Source organism: Diabrotica virgifera, chromosome 8, assembly GCF_917563875.1.
Source record: "Diabrotica virgifera virgifera chromosome 8, PGI_DIABVI_V3a".
NCBI classification, from domain to species: Eukaryota; Metazoa; Arthropoda; class Insecta; order Coleoptera; family Chrysomelidae; genus Diabrotica; species Diabrotica virgifera.
Genome location: NC_065450.1, coordinates 158601292 through 158615279, shown reverse-complemented (window position 1 = coordinate 158615279; position 13988 = coordinate 158601292). Strand labels below are relative to the sequence as shown.

General features: G+C 31.8%; 2 protein-coding genes across 3 annotated transcripts in view; both read left to right on the top strand.

The window, feature by feature from the left end:
- The window catches only part of LOC114340667 (glucose dehydrogenase [FAD, quinone]), a 328247-nt gene that overhangs the window by 4334 nt on the left and 309925 nt on the right, over positions 1 to 13988 (top strand). For both annotated transcript variants that reach the window (XM_050659320.1, XM_050659317.1), the window contains exon 2: positions 7092 to 7277. In XM_050659320.1, coding sequence (XP_050515277.1) covers positions 7092 to 7277 — 186 coding nt within the window. The remainder of the gene's footprint in view (positions 1 to 7091; positions 7278 to 13988) is intronic.
- The window catches only part of LOC126890411 (glucose dehydrogenase [FAD, quinone]-like), a 263810-nt gene that overhangs the window by 35310 nt on the left and 214512 nt on the right, over positions 1 to 13988 (top strand). The gene's annotated exons all lie outside the window — the stretch shown is intronic.

Here is a 13988-nt window from a genome sequence, read left to right as displayed (position 1 = left end):
GTTCTTTAATTTTTGCTTTTAGTCGACTACTGGCTCGGTTGTACACTGTTCTGTCAACAGGGGCTTGCGTGCGTTGTAATCTAGCTCTTGCTTTTCGTTTTAGAGCTATGAGTTCCTTCACTTCTTTAGGTACAGAAATGTCTTTCTTTTGAATAGTGGGACGAGGAGTGGCTTGTTGTACTGATTCTATTAGGAGGTCATTAAAAGTTGTGATCGCCCCTTCGACTTCATTGGGTTCCTTTAGTCTGATGTCGAGTTTTACTTTTTCTTCAATTCTGGTACGATATTCTTCCCATTTGGTTTTCTTATTATGTAGTCTTGTGGGAGTTTTTCTATGTAACGCTGCTGTTCCTATTGAAGCTATTATCGGAGAGTGGTCAGAAGAAAGATCATAGCTTGGTATTACGTCTAAGTAAGGAGCTGGTAACCCATTTGTCACAAAAAAGTCAAGCAAGTCAGGAGTTTTAGCAGGATCAGTTGGCCAGTAAGTTGGAGTTCCTGTTGACAAAATTTAGCAAATATTATGGAAACATCTTTTAAAATTAAACTAGAATTTTATTTTCTATTAAAATGAAAATACACTTTCGCGCCACGTAATATTTATATCAGCTCTTTTGTAGCTGGAATATTGTATGCCCCACTCATCTTTACGGCGCAACGGTTTTTTATTCTTGTTTAATTGTGCTTATACATAATACAACTAATCAAATATGCATAGGAACGACGTAAGACAAGACTTAAAGACTTTCTACCCTCGGTAAAGATGTAATAGTCTAAGAGCTGGGAGCGGATTTTGTGCGTGATAAGTAATATGGAAAAACTATACAGGGATATGTTGAATTAGTTGTGTACATGACTTTCCCCAACGGCCGGAAACCAGAGTGGGGGACGAGGGTAGTTTTAAGGGGTCAAAGTCGCTGTTTTTATTATTTTTTTGTGACGCTCATAATCGAGATAGTGCACCAAAATTTGGGAATAAGTAGGTTAACTATAAGTGGGTAACTAAGTAAAACCTCTAGGGGCGGAACGCTGCGTGGCCGACAAAAGGGTGAGCGTAGGGGTGAATATAAAAAATATAAGGGGTGTTTTCCAACGTTCGTGATTGAGATAGTGCACCAAAATTTGGGAATAAGCAGACCATGACATGACTAAGTAAAATCTCCACGGGTGGAACGCTGCGTAGGGGACAAATGTTGTGCTGCGTCACAAAAAAAAATACAAACTGTGACTTTGACTGCTTAAAACTACCCTCATCCCCAACTCTGGTTTCTCCCCTTGGAGATTTTGCTTAGTTAGGTCATGATCTACTTACTCCCAAATTTTAGTTCACTATCTCGGTCACGAAGGTCACAAAAAACCCCTTATAATTTTTATATTTACAAAACTCACACAGAAGTAAAAACTTCGAGATTTATTCTGGTATAAAATCGTTTATTTAAAAACTATCTAAAATGTCATGGATTGCAAACATTTCGTTCTAATACAGAACATCTTCAGTGCCTAGAATGAAATATTTCCACGTTAGTTTAAAGCAAAAGATTAAAATTGTGACTGTTAGAATGAAAAAAAAAATGTGGGAATACTTACATCCTGCCGAGTAGTTTGAAACTAGCACTCTGTATATAGTGGTAACCCGATCATATATGGTTTACACAATATAATTTACTAAAATTTTATGACTACAAGTCGATGTTAATAGATATAATGGAACACATGCTAAAAGGGTGCCATGCTTCCCTGCTCGAAGATGCTAGGTACTTGCCAATTCAATGGGCACAGACCAACTGAGAAATTAGGAAGTGGATATACAATTTGACAAGAGTGACATGACATGAAAAGATAAAGCCAATTTTTGGTTAAAGCTTAATTTGAATTTTGGATTTTTTAGTAAAATGCAAAGGCTGTTAATAAATGTCTGAAAATGTAATTTAAATTATTTGAATATTAAAATCTATTGTAAAGTTTAAATTAGCTACTCTCAATACCAGAATAACTTATAGATCTATTAAATTTAATGTAGATATATTTCATGGTTTAAGTTGTGACGTCATCGAATGTGAAATGACCGGATGAAAGTTAAATTTAGTTAAAACAAAGAAATATACATACTACATAATAAACAATTATTAGACTTGCGTGGAAAAATATGAAGCTAAACAAACCCAAAATCAGAATTTAAGAGTATTTTTATGTGATGTACTGTTGGTTGCCTAACAAGGCAAGCAGGCAACAGGTTGAAGGTAAGGGGTAGAATGTTGCGAGAAAAGAGTATATGTACAAAAAGCGACTATTTAATGTGTTAAATTTATTAGCACACTATTGTACTGATTAATTATGTCTGTTAAAAGTGGTAGAATAATTGTGAACAAAATTAAATAACTAAAGATTACTGTTAGTGAGGTAAATATAGGTGTCAAGGATATGATTTTATATAGTATTGTGGAATGAATGAAAGTATGTAATAATATAATAAAATAAACTATGTGACAATAAAGTCTAATTGAACTTTATGTAGTTTTGGATGGACTGAATGAATTACAGGAAATGTACCGTGATAGGCTACCAACGAAGATTAGTGAATGAAAATTAGAATGAGAGCTACCAATATAGGTCAAATTGTGGGTTGGTGTCAGTATGTAAAGAAGAATCTAAATTGAATGAGTATATGAAATAGAGAACTATGAGTTTGATTTATATAGGTGGTAGTGGAATGAACAGACCGAACTAAATTAAATATATTTAAGTGCAGAAATTTGTTAACATATATGTGATAGCAACTGAAATCAAATAAATGTAAAATGTGAAAAAATTAAATTGGGATAAATGGATAATGGAGGTTGCCTGATATGGATGGAAATGAAAAATCTCTTGGAAGGATTCATAAGTAAATTGAAAGATAACATCAAAAAACAGTCTGAATTTTTATCCTTTTATGAGGCTCCTTACAAACTTCCTGGTAACCCTCTTATTCCAAGGTTGTACAGTTTACCCAAGATACATAAAGTTGGAATTCCTATACGTCCTGTCGTCAGTTTCATTAACACTCCAGTTTCTATTTTATCAAAATTCATACTCAATACCTTAAAAAATTTAATCAACCTCACACCCCGTTTTACTGTATAAAATTCATACCAATTAGTTGATAAACTTCAACTCATCAATCTCAATCCAGACATAACTATGCTCTCTTTTGATGTTACCAACTTATTTACTTCAGTGCCCAAAATCGAAACTTTAATTCTGGTAAAATCACTCTTAGTTAACAAGTCTTTTCAGCCCAATGTCATTTCACCGATACTAGATATCCTTGAATTATGTCTATCTCAAGATTTCTTTCAATTTAATAACAAATTCTATAAGCAAACCGATGGTTTAGCAATGGGGAGTTGCTTGTCCCCATTCTTAGCTGATGTCTTTATGGATCATTTAGAGTCCAATCGCATCATGAAAAATCCAGAAATTTTACATTGGTTCCGTTACGTAGACGATTGTTTGGTCTTTATTGCTGGACATCATGACTCAGCTCAACAACTACTTCTTAAAATTAACCTAATCCACCCAAATATCAAATAACGACCAATTCATTTGGTATCTTTCGTAAACCCACCCAAACTTACCACGTAATTCATTTTTCTTTTAATCATCCTCTATCACACAAACTAGCAGCTTTTAGAAGTTTCATACACAGACTTTTCTCTATACCTATGTCAACAGAGTCATTCAATAAAGAACTCAACATTATAAAACAAATAGCTGTCAACAATGGTTACGATCCCTCTATAATAGATAAACTCATCCGTAAAAGAGAATCTAGATTGCTTCAAAATTCTGCTTTCCATCAGTCATCGTCCTCTTCCGCTATTTACAGGTCACTACCATATCATAACCCCACTATATCTGAATAGATTAAACGTACTGTATCTAACTCTTCTGAAAACATACATATTTCTTTCAAAGTTGGAAATACCCTTGGCCACTTTTTGACAAATACTAAGGATACAATACACTATATGAACCGTAGTGGAGTTTATAGACTGACTTGTTCCGATTGTGATGCCTCTTACATCGGCAGGACTTACAGATCACTCTCAACCAGATCTGCTGAACATTCTAAAATACATAGTACATCAGCCTTTTCCCATAACCTAAAAGTTAATAATCATCATCTCAACGTCCCTGATGGTGTTAAATTATTCCATAACATCCAAGACAGAAACACTCTACGCCTGGATTTGTACGAGGACCTTGAGATTTCCAGAGACATGAGGACTAGCCCCAATTGCGTTAATCGTCAAACTACTTTAAATGGTCCTTTTATTCCTATCCATCGACAACTATTCCCTTAACCCAACCCTGGTTTTATCTCATTATTCCCCATATCCCCTTCTCCTTTACTTCTATTCTTTACCTTTTCCCCCTCCCCCTTTTTTCCCACTACCCTACTAGTTTCTAACAATCTTCTCTTTCCATACTAATCACCCATTAACACATATCTCAACTTACATCGTCTCTTCCACTTCATAATTGCCTCTTCCACTATCCCATCCCTAACACAGCTTTGATTCTTTTATTTCCTACCCTTCATATTTTTCTTCCATTCCTAGTCTTTTTTGTTTGACCTCATGTCTCTGTCGTTTCAGGTCCTCTAAATCTCAGCTCACCATTTCTTTCATAATTTATTTAAAATAGCTCTTTCTTATTATTAATAATCCTTAAATCTGTTCTGGTTTATTGTCTCTTGTTGGAATGTACCTTATCACCCATTTTATCCTGTTGCCTGTTATGTTACTTACTCATTTTCTCTCATCCCCATTTATAATAAAAAACACCATACAGCTAATCATTCGGGTCTGTCATATATCTCATTTTCCTTTCTATTAACATTCTGTCACCTCTTTCTTTTTAGATTCTTTAGACTTTACTTAACAATAGGATACTGCACACCTAAATCCATTATGACACATTCATTCAAACTTCTTTTAGACTATAATATTTAAGTTTTAATGCATACACTATCCTTTTTCATCTCTTTCTTATCTCTCTTTTCATTTCCATTCATATCAAGCAACCTCCATTATCCATTTATCCCAATTTAATTTTTTCACATTTTACTTTTGGTTGATTTCAGTTGCTATCACATATGTTCACAAATTTCTGCACTTAAATATATTTCATTTAGTTCAGTCTGTTCATTCCACTACCACCTATATAAATCAAACTCATAGTTCTCTATTTCATATACTCATTCAATTTAGATTCTTCTTTACATACTGACACCAACCCACAATTTGACCTATATTGGTAGCTCTCATTCTCATTTTCATTCACTAATCTTCGTTGGTAGCCTATCAATGTACGTTTCCTCTAATTCATTCAGTTCATCCAAAACTACATAAAGTTCAATTATTAGACTTTATTGTCACATAGTTTATTTTATTATATTATTACATACTTTCATTCATTCCACAATACTATATAAAATCATATCCTTGACACCTATATTTACCTCAGTAACAGTAATCTTTAGTTATTTAATTTTGTCCCCAGTTATTCTCCCACTTTTAACAGACATAATTAATAAGTACAATAGTATGCTAATAAATTTAACACATTAACTAGTCGCTTTTTGTATATAATATACTGTTTTCTCGCAATATTCTACCCCTTACCTTCAACCTGTTGCCTGCTTGCCTTGTTAGGCAACCAACAGTACATCACATAAAAATACTCTTAAATTCTGATTATGGGTTTGTTTAGCTTCATATTTTTCCACGCAAGTCTAATAATTGTTTATTATGTAGTATATTTCTTTGTTTTAACTAAATTTAACTTTCATCTCGTCATTTCACATTCGATGACGTCACAACTTAAACCATAAAATATATCTACATTAAATTTAATAAATCTATAAGTTACTCTGGTATAGAGAGTTGTTAATTTAAACTTTACAATAGATTTTAATATTCAAATAATTTAAATTACATTTTCAGACATTTATTAACAACCTTTGCATTTTACTAAAAAATCCAAAATTCAAATTAAGCTTTAACCAAAAATTGGCTTTATCTTTTCATGTCATGTCACTCTTGTCAAATTGTATATCCACTTCTCAGTTGGTCTGTGCCCATTGAATTGGCAAGTACCTAGCATCTTCGAGCAGGGAAGCATGGCACCCTTTTACCATGTGTTCGATTATATCTATTAACATCGACTTGTAGTCATAAAATTTTAGTAAATTATATTATGTAAACCATATAATATGATGGGGTTACCACTATATACAGAGTGCTATGTAAGTATTCCCACATTTTTTTTTCATTCTAACAGTCACAATTTTAACCTTTTGCTTTAAACTAACGTGGAAATACTTCATTCTAGGCACTGAAAATGTTCTGTATTAGAACGAAAACGTTTTGCAATCCATGATATTTTAGATAGTTTTTAAATAAACGATTTTATACCAGAATAAATCTCGAAGTTTTTACTTCTGTGTGAGTTTTTTTAAATTATGCATAATTTATGCATATATTTTAAAGTATACAGCCAACTATTGGGATTTTCCCATTGATTGTTTATATTTGCCCCCATCCCTTTGTCGGCCAGCATTCTGCCCCTGAAGATTTTACTTAGTTATGTCATGGTCTACTTTTTCCCAAATTTTGGTGCACTATCTCGATCATGAGCGTCACAAAAAAAAAATAATAAAAACCGCAACTTTGATCCCTTATAACTACCCTCGTTCCCCACTCTGCTTTCCTGCCGTTGGGGAAAGTTATGTACACAACTAGTTCAACATATCCCCGTATAGTTTTTCCATATTACTTATCACGCACAAAATCCGCTTCTATCTCTCCGACTATAACCTTTCATTCTGTGTTTAAATTTAAACACTTAATAGTTTTCTCACGATTTGAAAAATAAAATGAATACATTTAAATTGTATTTGAGCCGAAAGTTTGCGCCTATCCCCAGAAAATATGAATAATTCAAAAAGAATATGAACCAAAAATTATTTCGTTATATAAAATTTAAATAAATGTATAGGCAAATCTAAAAATTAGTTTTATTTTAATATTTTTATGTCTCTTAAGGTGGCAGTGGTGGATCGGCTGTGACTGGACGTCTGGCAGAAAATAAAAGATCTAGAGTTTTACTTATAGAAGCTGGAGTTGACGAGCCTGAAACCTACCAAGTACCTGCACTGCTTTTGAAGTATTACAATAACCCACTTCTTGACTGGAACTATCATACCTCCGATGAACCTGTGGCATGTCAAGGTATTAATCAAATGTTGTATAATTTAAAAATAGATCTTAGTGTCATTGGTAATTATTTTCAATTATAGTATCAAAAGATAGTGAAAATAAATTAAAAATAATGCTCCAATGTTTCGAAAACTTGTTGCCTGGCAATTGAACACAAGAGCCCGCAGTGCTCTAGTGACTTTTGCAGAATGGCAACCAGTTTAAGAAGCAGACTGAAGCAAAGATAATTTTTTAATACTCACAAACTAAATTCAAGCCTTTGTTAACATTTATTTTATTAGGTATATTATACAGGGTGGGGCATTACTGTGACAAAGTCCAATTACTCGTTTCTCGTCAGAGATACGAAAAAAGTTATTTAGGTAAAACTTGGGGCACAGATGGGCCATAATTTAAAAATATTTTTAAATATACAGGACCACCCGTATTGACAAAAACTTATGTTTTTTTAAATCTAACACCCTGTATATTTTTACACTTTTGGATTCTTCTCAATGTTTTCTTTCTAAAAAATAGGGTTTTATAATATTATACGAGGTAGTTTAAAAGATAATTAGGTTTTTTTGATAATTTCGTAGCAATATTCACACCCTGTATTCCTGTATAATTGTAATGATTTGACATCAAAATTTCTATTTATGTTCAAAGGATTTTTAATATTGTTAAACATTAATAGTATAAAGAAATGTTTAATTTTAGTGTACAGGGTTGGTCGAAACTCGGAATGAGTATTTTCTGAGTTTTCTTAAATCGAACACCTTGTATTTTAGTATTGTAATGATATGATATTTTATGGTACTTTTTTATTTCTTAAGCATTTATACCTAAGTGCTTTAATTTTTAAGTTATTAGTGATTTTTTAAGCCAAACATGAATTGCTACAAAAATAACGTGAAATTTTATTAGGTGGCCGTGAAAATATTCAATCAAAAAACTTTTCAAAAAAAATACGTATTATTCTAGACTGATCCTTAATTTATTAATTTTGGATTAGATATCCAAATACATTTGTAGTTAAGATTGTTGGTGCGTAAAAAATTAATAAAACATACAATATTCTCCCTAGTTGGCTATGACACAAAATGTTCTTAAACATTTGACATTATACTATTTTTATAGTTCCAGTTGCTTTGTTACCATTAGTAATATGAATTTTTCTACTGGGGAACTGATTAAAATGGTTTTGTGCTAGGAGAGTAGTATAACAAAAATGAGCTACTAGCAATAAAAATGGATTATCAGCAATTCCCCGATAGACGACAACCAAGAAGGGAAACTTTTGAAAGTATACTAAAATGGTTTCAACAGACTAGATACTTAGAATATAATAACGGTCGTACTAATATGCTGCCGTGCTAAGCCCAAAGGCGGGATCTGATTTTTTATCGAAAATAAGATTTTTGTATTTTTAGGTAGAATAGGGTATTATATAGGAATATAGGGTATATATTTATAAAGTCTTTGGAGTTGTAGAAGCATTATATTTTAAATAAAATTGCAATTTTGTTAGCGGTATCTACACTTTTCAGTTAAAATACTAAGAAATTTGGCGGCAAATGTTAAATACTATGGCGTTTTGACGGTATCTGCTACAGTTGCCGTCCATATACCTTAGCATATTACACTTACCGCTAATCTACTTTCAAGAATTCTACGCCTACATTTAGAAACCGCCAAATCGCCTTAGTATTACAAAGTAAATTCGGCCTAACTTTACAAGGTTAAATTAGTGTGTTAGTTAAAAGAGTTGTGTTAGTAAAAGAAATAATTAGCGAGGATGGTAAGAACTTTTCGAGATTATTATATCTATTGAAATATGTTTTCATTTTTGTTTATAATATTTCAAGAATTAACCATTTATCTTGTCCTAAACAATATGAATCTGCGCCAAGTGGATGATTTATATGTATGTTTAAACCCTTTGTTAGGTTGCAACAACTAAACCAATGCAACCCATTGATTGCATTTTTTTTTGTTTCAATACAAGCTATTATCATTGTTTAACTAGACAATACCTAGTAGTCTAGTTATACAATGCTATTACAGATACGGGACTGTAGATTTGGGATATCTTTACCTAATCTTTTGAGAATCCTTTACATAAGTTTTATACAAAAATGCTGGTTTTATTCCTTTATAAATTTTCTAAGAATGCGTCAGGTACCTGGATAATGATCCAAAAATTTGTTTGCCAGAAACAAAATAAAAATAGCTGAGAAGAGAAAATCAAAAGTATGGTTTACAATCACATTTACAGTTGAAGAATTCTTTAAAACGCAGATGTTTAAACAGTTATAACAATCTGAACGGATTCTGGTTTTTCGTTGTATAAGTACAGTTCTGCCCAAATTATTAGACGCACTATAAAAGATTTTATAAAAAATGATAATTATGAGGTAATACCATTGTAATACTAAATAGGTTTTGTGTATGTGTTATAGTCAAAGCCCGAGTTTCAGGCACTCCTAGGTTTGACTAGGCAATCCTCAGGTCTGACTTACGGTCTTAGTCAAAGCCCGAAATAAATTTCAGTTTCGGCCTTTGACTAGTCAAACCTAGGAGAGACTAAGTTGGTCAGGCAAAGGTCGAAATTAAATTTTATGAAATCGGGGTTTAACTAGTCAAACCCCGATCTAGCTTAAAATGTCGTAATTTTTTAGATTAAGTTTAATAAAACGTCATTTTTTAATTTTAAGGTTTATTATTTTATTTTGTCGTAATTAAAATAAAAAAAATTAGTGATTATTCTCACATGTTGAGACATTATGGCATTTAGAGTTGCACAATACGTTAGATCTTTACACCTGCATAATTTTGAAGAGCATTTCTTATTGCAGTAACATTTTATAAAGTCTTGTAATCCAAATTTAGAATATTCTGTACTAATTTCTCTTAGAGACAGCTTAACGTCTGAAACGTTATCTTTGAAATTAAGAAAATTTCCTTTGCATTCTCTTATTTGATTTCTTGCAAAAACTGTGTTTATTGTTTTTATTTCGCACCAACTCTATATAAACCGTCAATTAATTTATCGTCAACTGTGAAAGAAGATATTGCAATCGTATGATACCCAAAATATTTCGAGCATCTCCTTTGGCTGTATCAAAGCTAGGGATAAGTATTGTTACAGTTTTTCCGATCGAAATTGGAGGATTTTTTTTTCACTTAATCGTTCCATAGCATTAGCTTGAGCATAAAGACCTTCAGTCGCTTTTCCTTTATTTATTTTAATCTTTTCTGTGTATGCACAACGCATGCATGTAACTTTTCTTTCAAAACCTTCATAGTATGCACCAAGTGTGCTGTCAAAATATGTGTGCATATACAATATGCACCACCTGACTACAAATTATGCACGTATATGCGTCAGAGCACTCTTTTTGGCCAATACAACAAACCATATCTAAAGAGGTAATCTGAATTGTTTGACAATTTTCTTCCTCTCCTAGTGACGACGGTCCATGGGCTTCGTTAGTATTATGGTGATCCTTAGTTTTGTCTATGATTGCAATATCTTCTTTCACAGTTTACGATAAAACAATTGACGGCTTATTTAGAGTTGGTACGAAATAAGGAAAAATAAGCACACTGTTTTTAGGAAATCAAATAAGAGAATGCAAAGAGAATTTTCGAAGATGTTCCAGACGTTAAGCTGTCTCTAAGAGAAATTAGTACCAAATATTCTAAATTTGGAGGACAAGGCTTTATAAAATCCTACTGCAACAAGAAATGGTCTTCAAAATTATGTGAGGAAAAAGATCTAACGTATTGTGCAAATCTAAATGACATATTGCCTCAACATGTGAGAATAAACACTATATTTTTTTATTTTAATTACGACAATATAAAAATAATAAACATTAAAATTAAAAAATGACGTTTTATTGAACCTAATCTAACAAATTACAACATTTAAATAGCTGATCGGGGTTTGACTAGTCAAACCCCGATTTCATAAAATTAAATTTCGACCTTTGCCTGACCAACTTAGTCTCTCCTAGGTTTGACTGGTCAAAGGCCGAAACTGTAATTTATTTCGGGCTTTGACTGAGACCGTCAGTCAGACCTGAGGATTGCCTAGTCAAACCTAGGAGTGCCTGAAATTCGGGCTTTGACTATAACATATGTACCGGACACAAGGTATGGTGTTCGATTGTCTATTAAATTGTCTATATTGAATCGCAAATAGAACATTAATATTAATGAACCAATATGTATTTATTGACTCTTGAAAGAAAACAGATATAACGACAACTAAATATTGTCAATTTGTTGTTGTCATATTGTGGCTCAACAAAATAGTAACATTTAATAGTACTTTAATTCTTTCAATTTAATTAACTGGAATACACAGAAAACCTTTTTATTTCATATCAGTCACAACTGTAAACCACATACCGCTAATAGGCTTAGTTTTATAGTAAGTTTTGGTAAAACGTTTTAGCGGTATCTACCTCTTTTTATATAAAACTTTGTTTTAAACTATAATTAACGGTTCCCTTAATAAACTGGGGCATATATCCATGCATAAAAACTATTAGCTAGTCCATAAATCTCTAACGGGCCAAAATTTTAGCATTCAATTTTGAAATCGATTTTGCCAACATTTTGTCAAATGTTAATTACCGCCTTTGGGCCTAGCACGGCAGTATGCAGATCTTCAGTAACGCTAAGGATTACATTTAATTCCTTTTGCTTTTCATTTATAATAGTTTTGTTCGATCAGACTTATCGTAATCTAAGTGTCCAGTCCGTTCAAACCATTCTATTATATTTTCAAAAGTTTCGCTTCTTGGTTGTCGTCTATCAGGGAATTGCTGATCAAAAATTCTTATTGCTGGTAGCACAATTTTGTTATACTCCACTAGCATAAAAAACATATTAATAAGTTTCTCATTAGAAAAATTCATATTACTAATAATAGTAACAAAGCAACTGGAACTATGACAATAGTATAACGTCAAATTTTAACTAGATAGACAAGACTATTGTATGTTTTTATTATTATTTTAGGCACCAAAAGTCTTAACTACGTAGGAATTTGGATATCTCATCCATTATTAATAAATTAAGGATCAATCTAGATTATTATGTATTTTTTTTTTAATTATTCTGATTGAATATTTTCGTGGCCGCCTAATAAAATTTCACGTATGTTTTGTTGCAATTAATGTTTGGCTTAGAGAATCACGAATAACTCACAAATTAAAGCACTTAGCTATAGGGAATGCTTAAGAAATTAAAAAGTACAATAAAATTTCATCTCATTACAATACTAAATTACAGAGTGTTCCATTTAAGAAAACTCAGAAAATACTCATTTCGAGTTTCGACCAACCCTGTATACTAAAATTAAACATTCCGCTATACTATTAATGTTTAACAATAGTAGACTATATTGAAAATCGTTTAAACATAAATAGAAATTTTGATGTCAAATCATTACAATTCTACAGGGTGTGAATTTTGCTACGAAATTAACAAAAGGACCTAATTATCTTTTAAACTACCTGGTATAATATTACAAAACCCTATATTTTAAGAAATAAAACCTCGAGAAGGATCCAAAAATGTAAAAAAATACAGTGTTCCATTAAAAAAAAACATAATTTTTTGTCACCCTGTCAATATGGGTGGCCCTGTATATTGAAAAATATTTTTAAATTATGGTCCCACCTGTGCCCCAAGTTTTATCTGAATAACTTTTTTTCCTATCTCTTATGACAAACGAATATTTGGACTTTGTCACACTAGTGTCCCACCCTGTATTACAAAAACTCGTGACTGTTTTTATTTCATTTTAAACGCGACAAGAAAACTAAGCACGTATATAATAGTCCTGTATTCCGCGTACCAAGAAAAAGTTGATTAGCAAGCTGAAAATTTGTTAACTAGGAATTGGTCGCTAGGTAGGTAGGTTAGTACGCGAGTGGTCTGTAATCCAGGCCTATAAATCTTTATAGTTTTCACCCTTACAATTTTTAATAAGCTGTACTTATATTCCGATATTAGGTATCCCCTTTCGTCACAAAATATGTGGAATTGCTTCCAAATTGAATTGTTGTTAATTGAAGTATTCTTACTTGCACTTGCTGTAATCTCTTTGTTAATTTCTTCCACCGATGCAGAACTAAAATGTTTATTTTGGATTATTTTCTTAAATGTTACAGTTGACAAAACTAGAAAACTCGTTGTTATTAAAGTGACACAAATTACTATAATTTAACTATTTTTAATGGGAATAAGCCACAATTTTACCAAAAAAATGATTTTATTAACGTTTCGAAGCCCAAATCGGGTTTCGTTGTCAAAATACAAAATACTACTAAAATAAACAAAAATGTTGTTGCTAAGTAAAAAAATTCTTCTAATAACTTATTTAATCTGACTCATTTAAATTGGCAATTCAGACGTATATTATACATTTTAAAGTAGAAGAATTTAAAATGATATCGCCAATATTTCGACGCTGTCAAGCCAAAACGGCATAAACGACATTAACTTGATTTTTCAGGAAACACAAAAAACTGATTATTTTTATTTTTACCAATTCTGCTTATCTGCACAGTGATTCAAAAAAATTGGTGATTTTTTTTTCAAATTTTAATATATTGTGAACATTAATGTGGCTGAAAATACTGTCTGAAATAAATTAAAAACTATAAAATGGCGCTTATGTCCAATCAAGATATAACATTGGTGATTATGCCAAACTTACCTCTG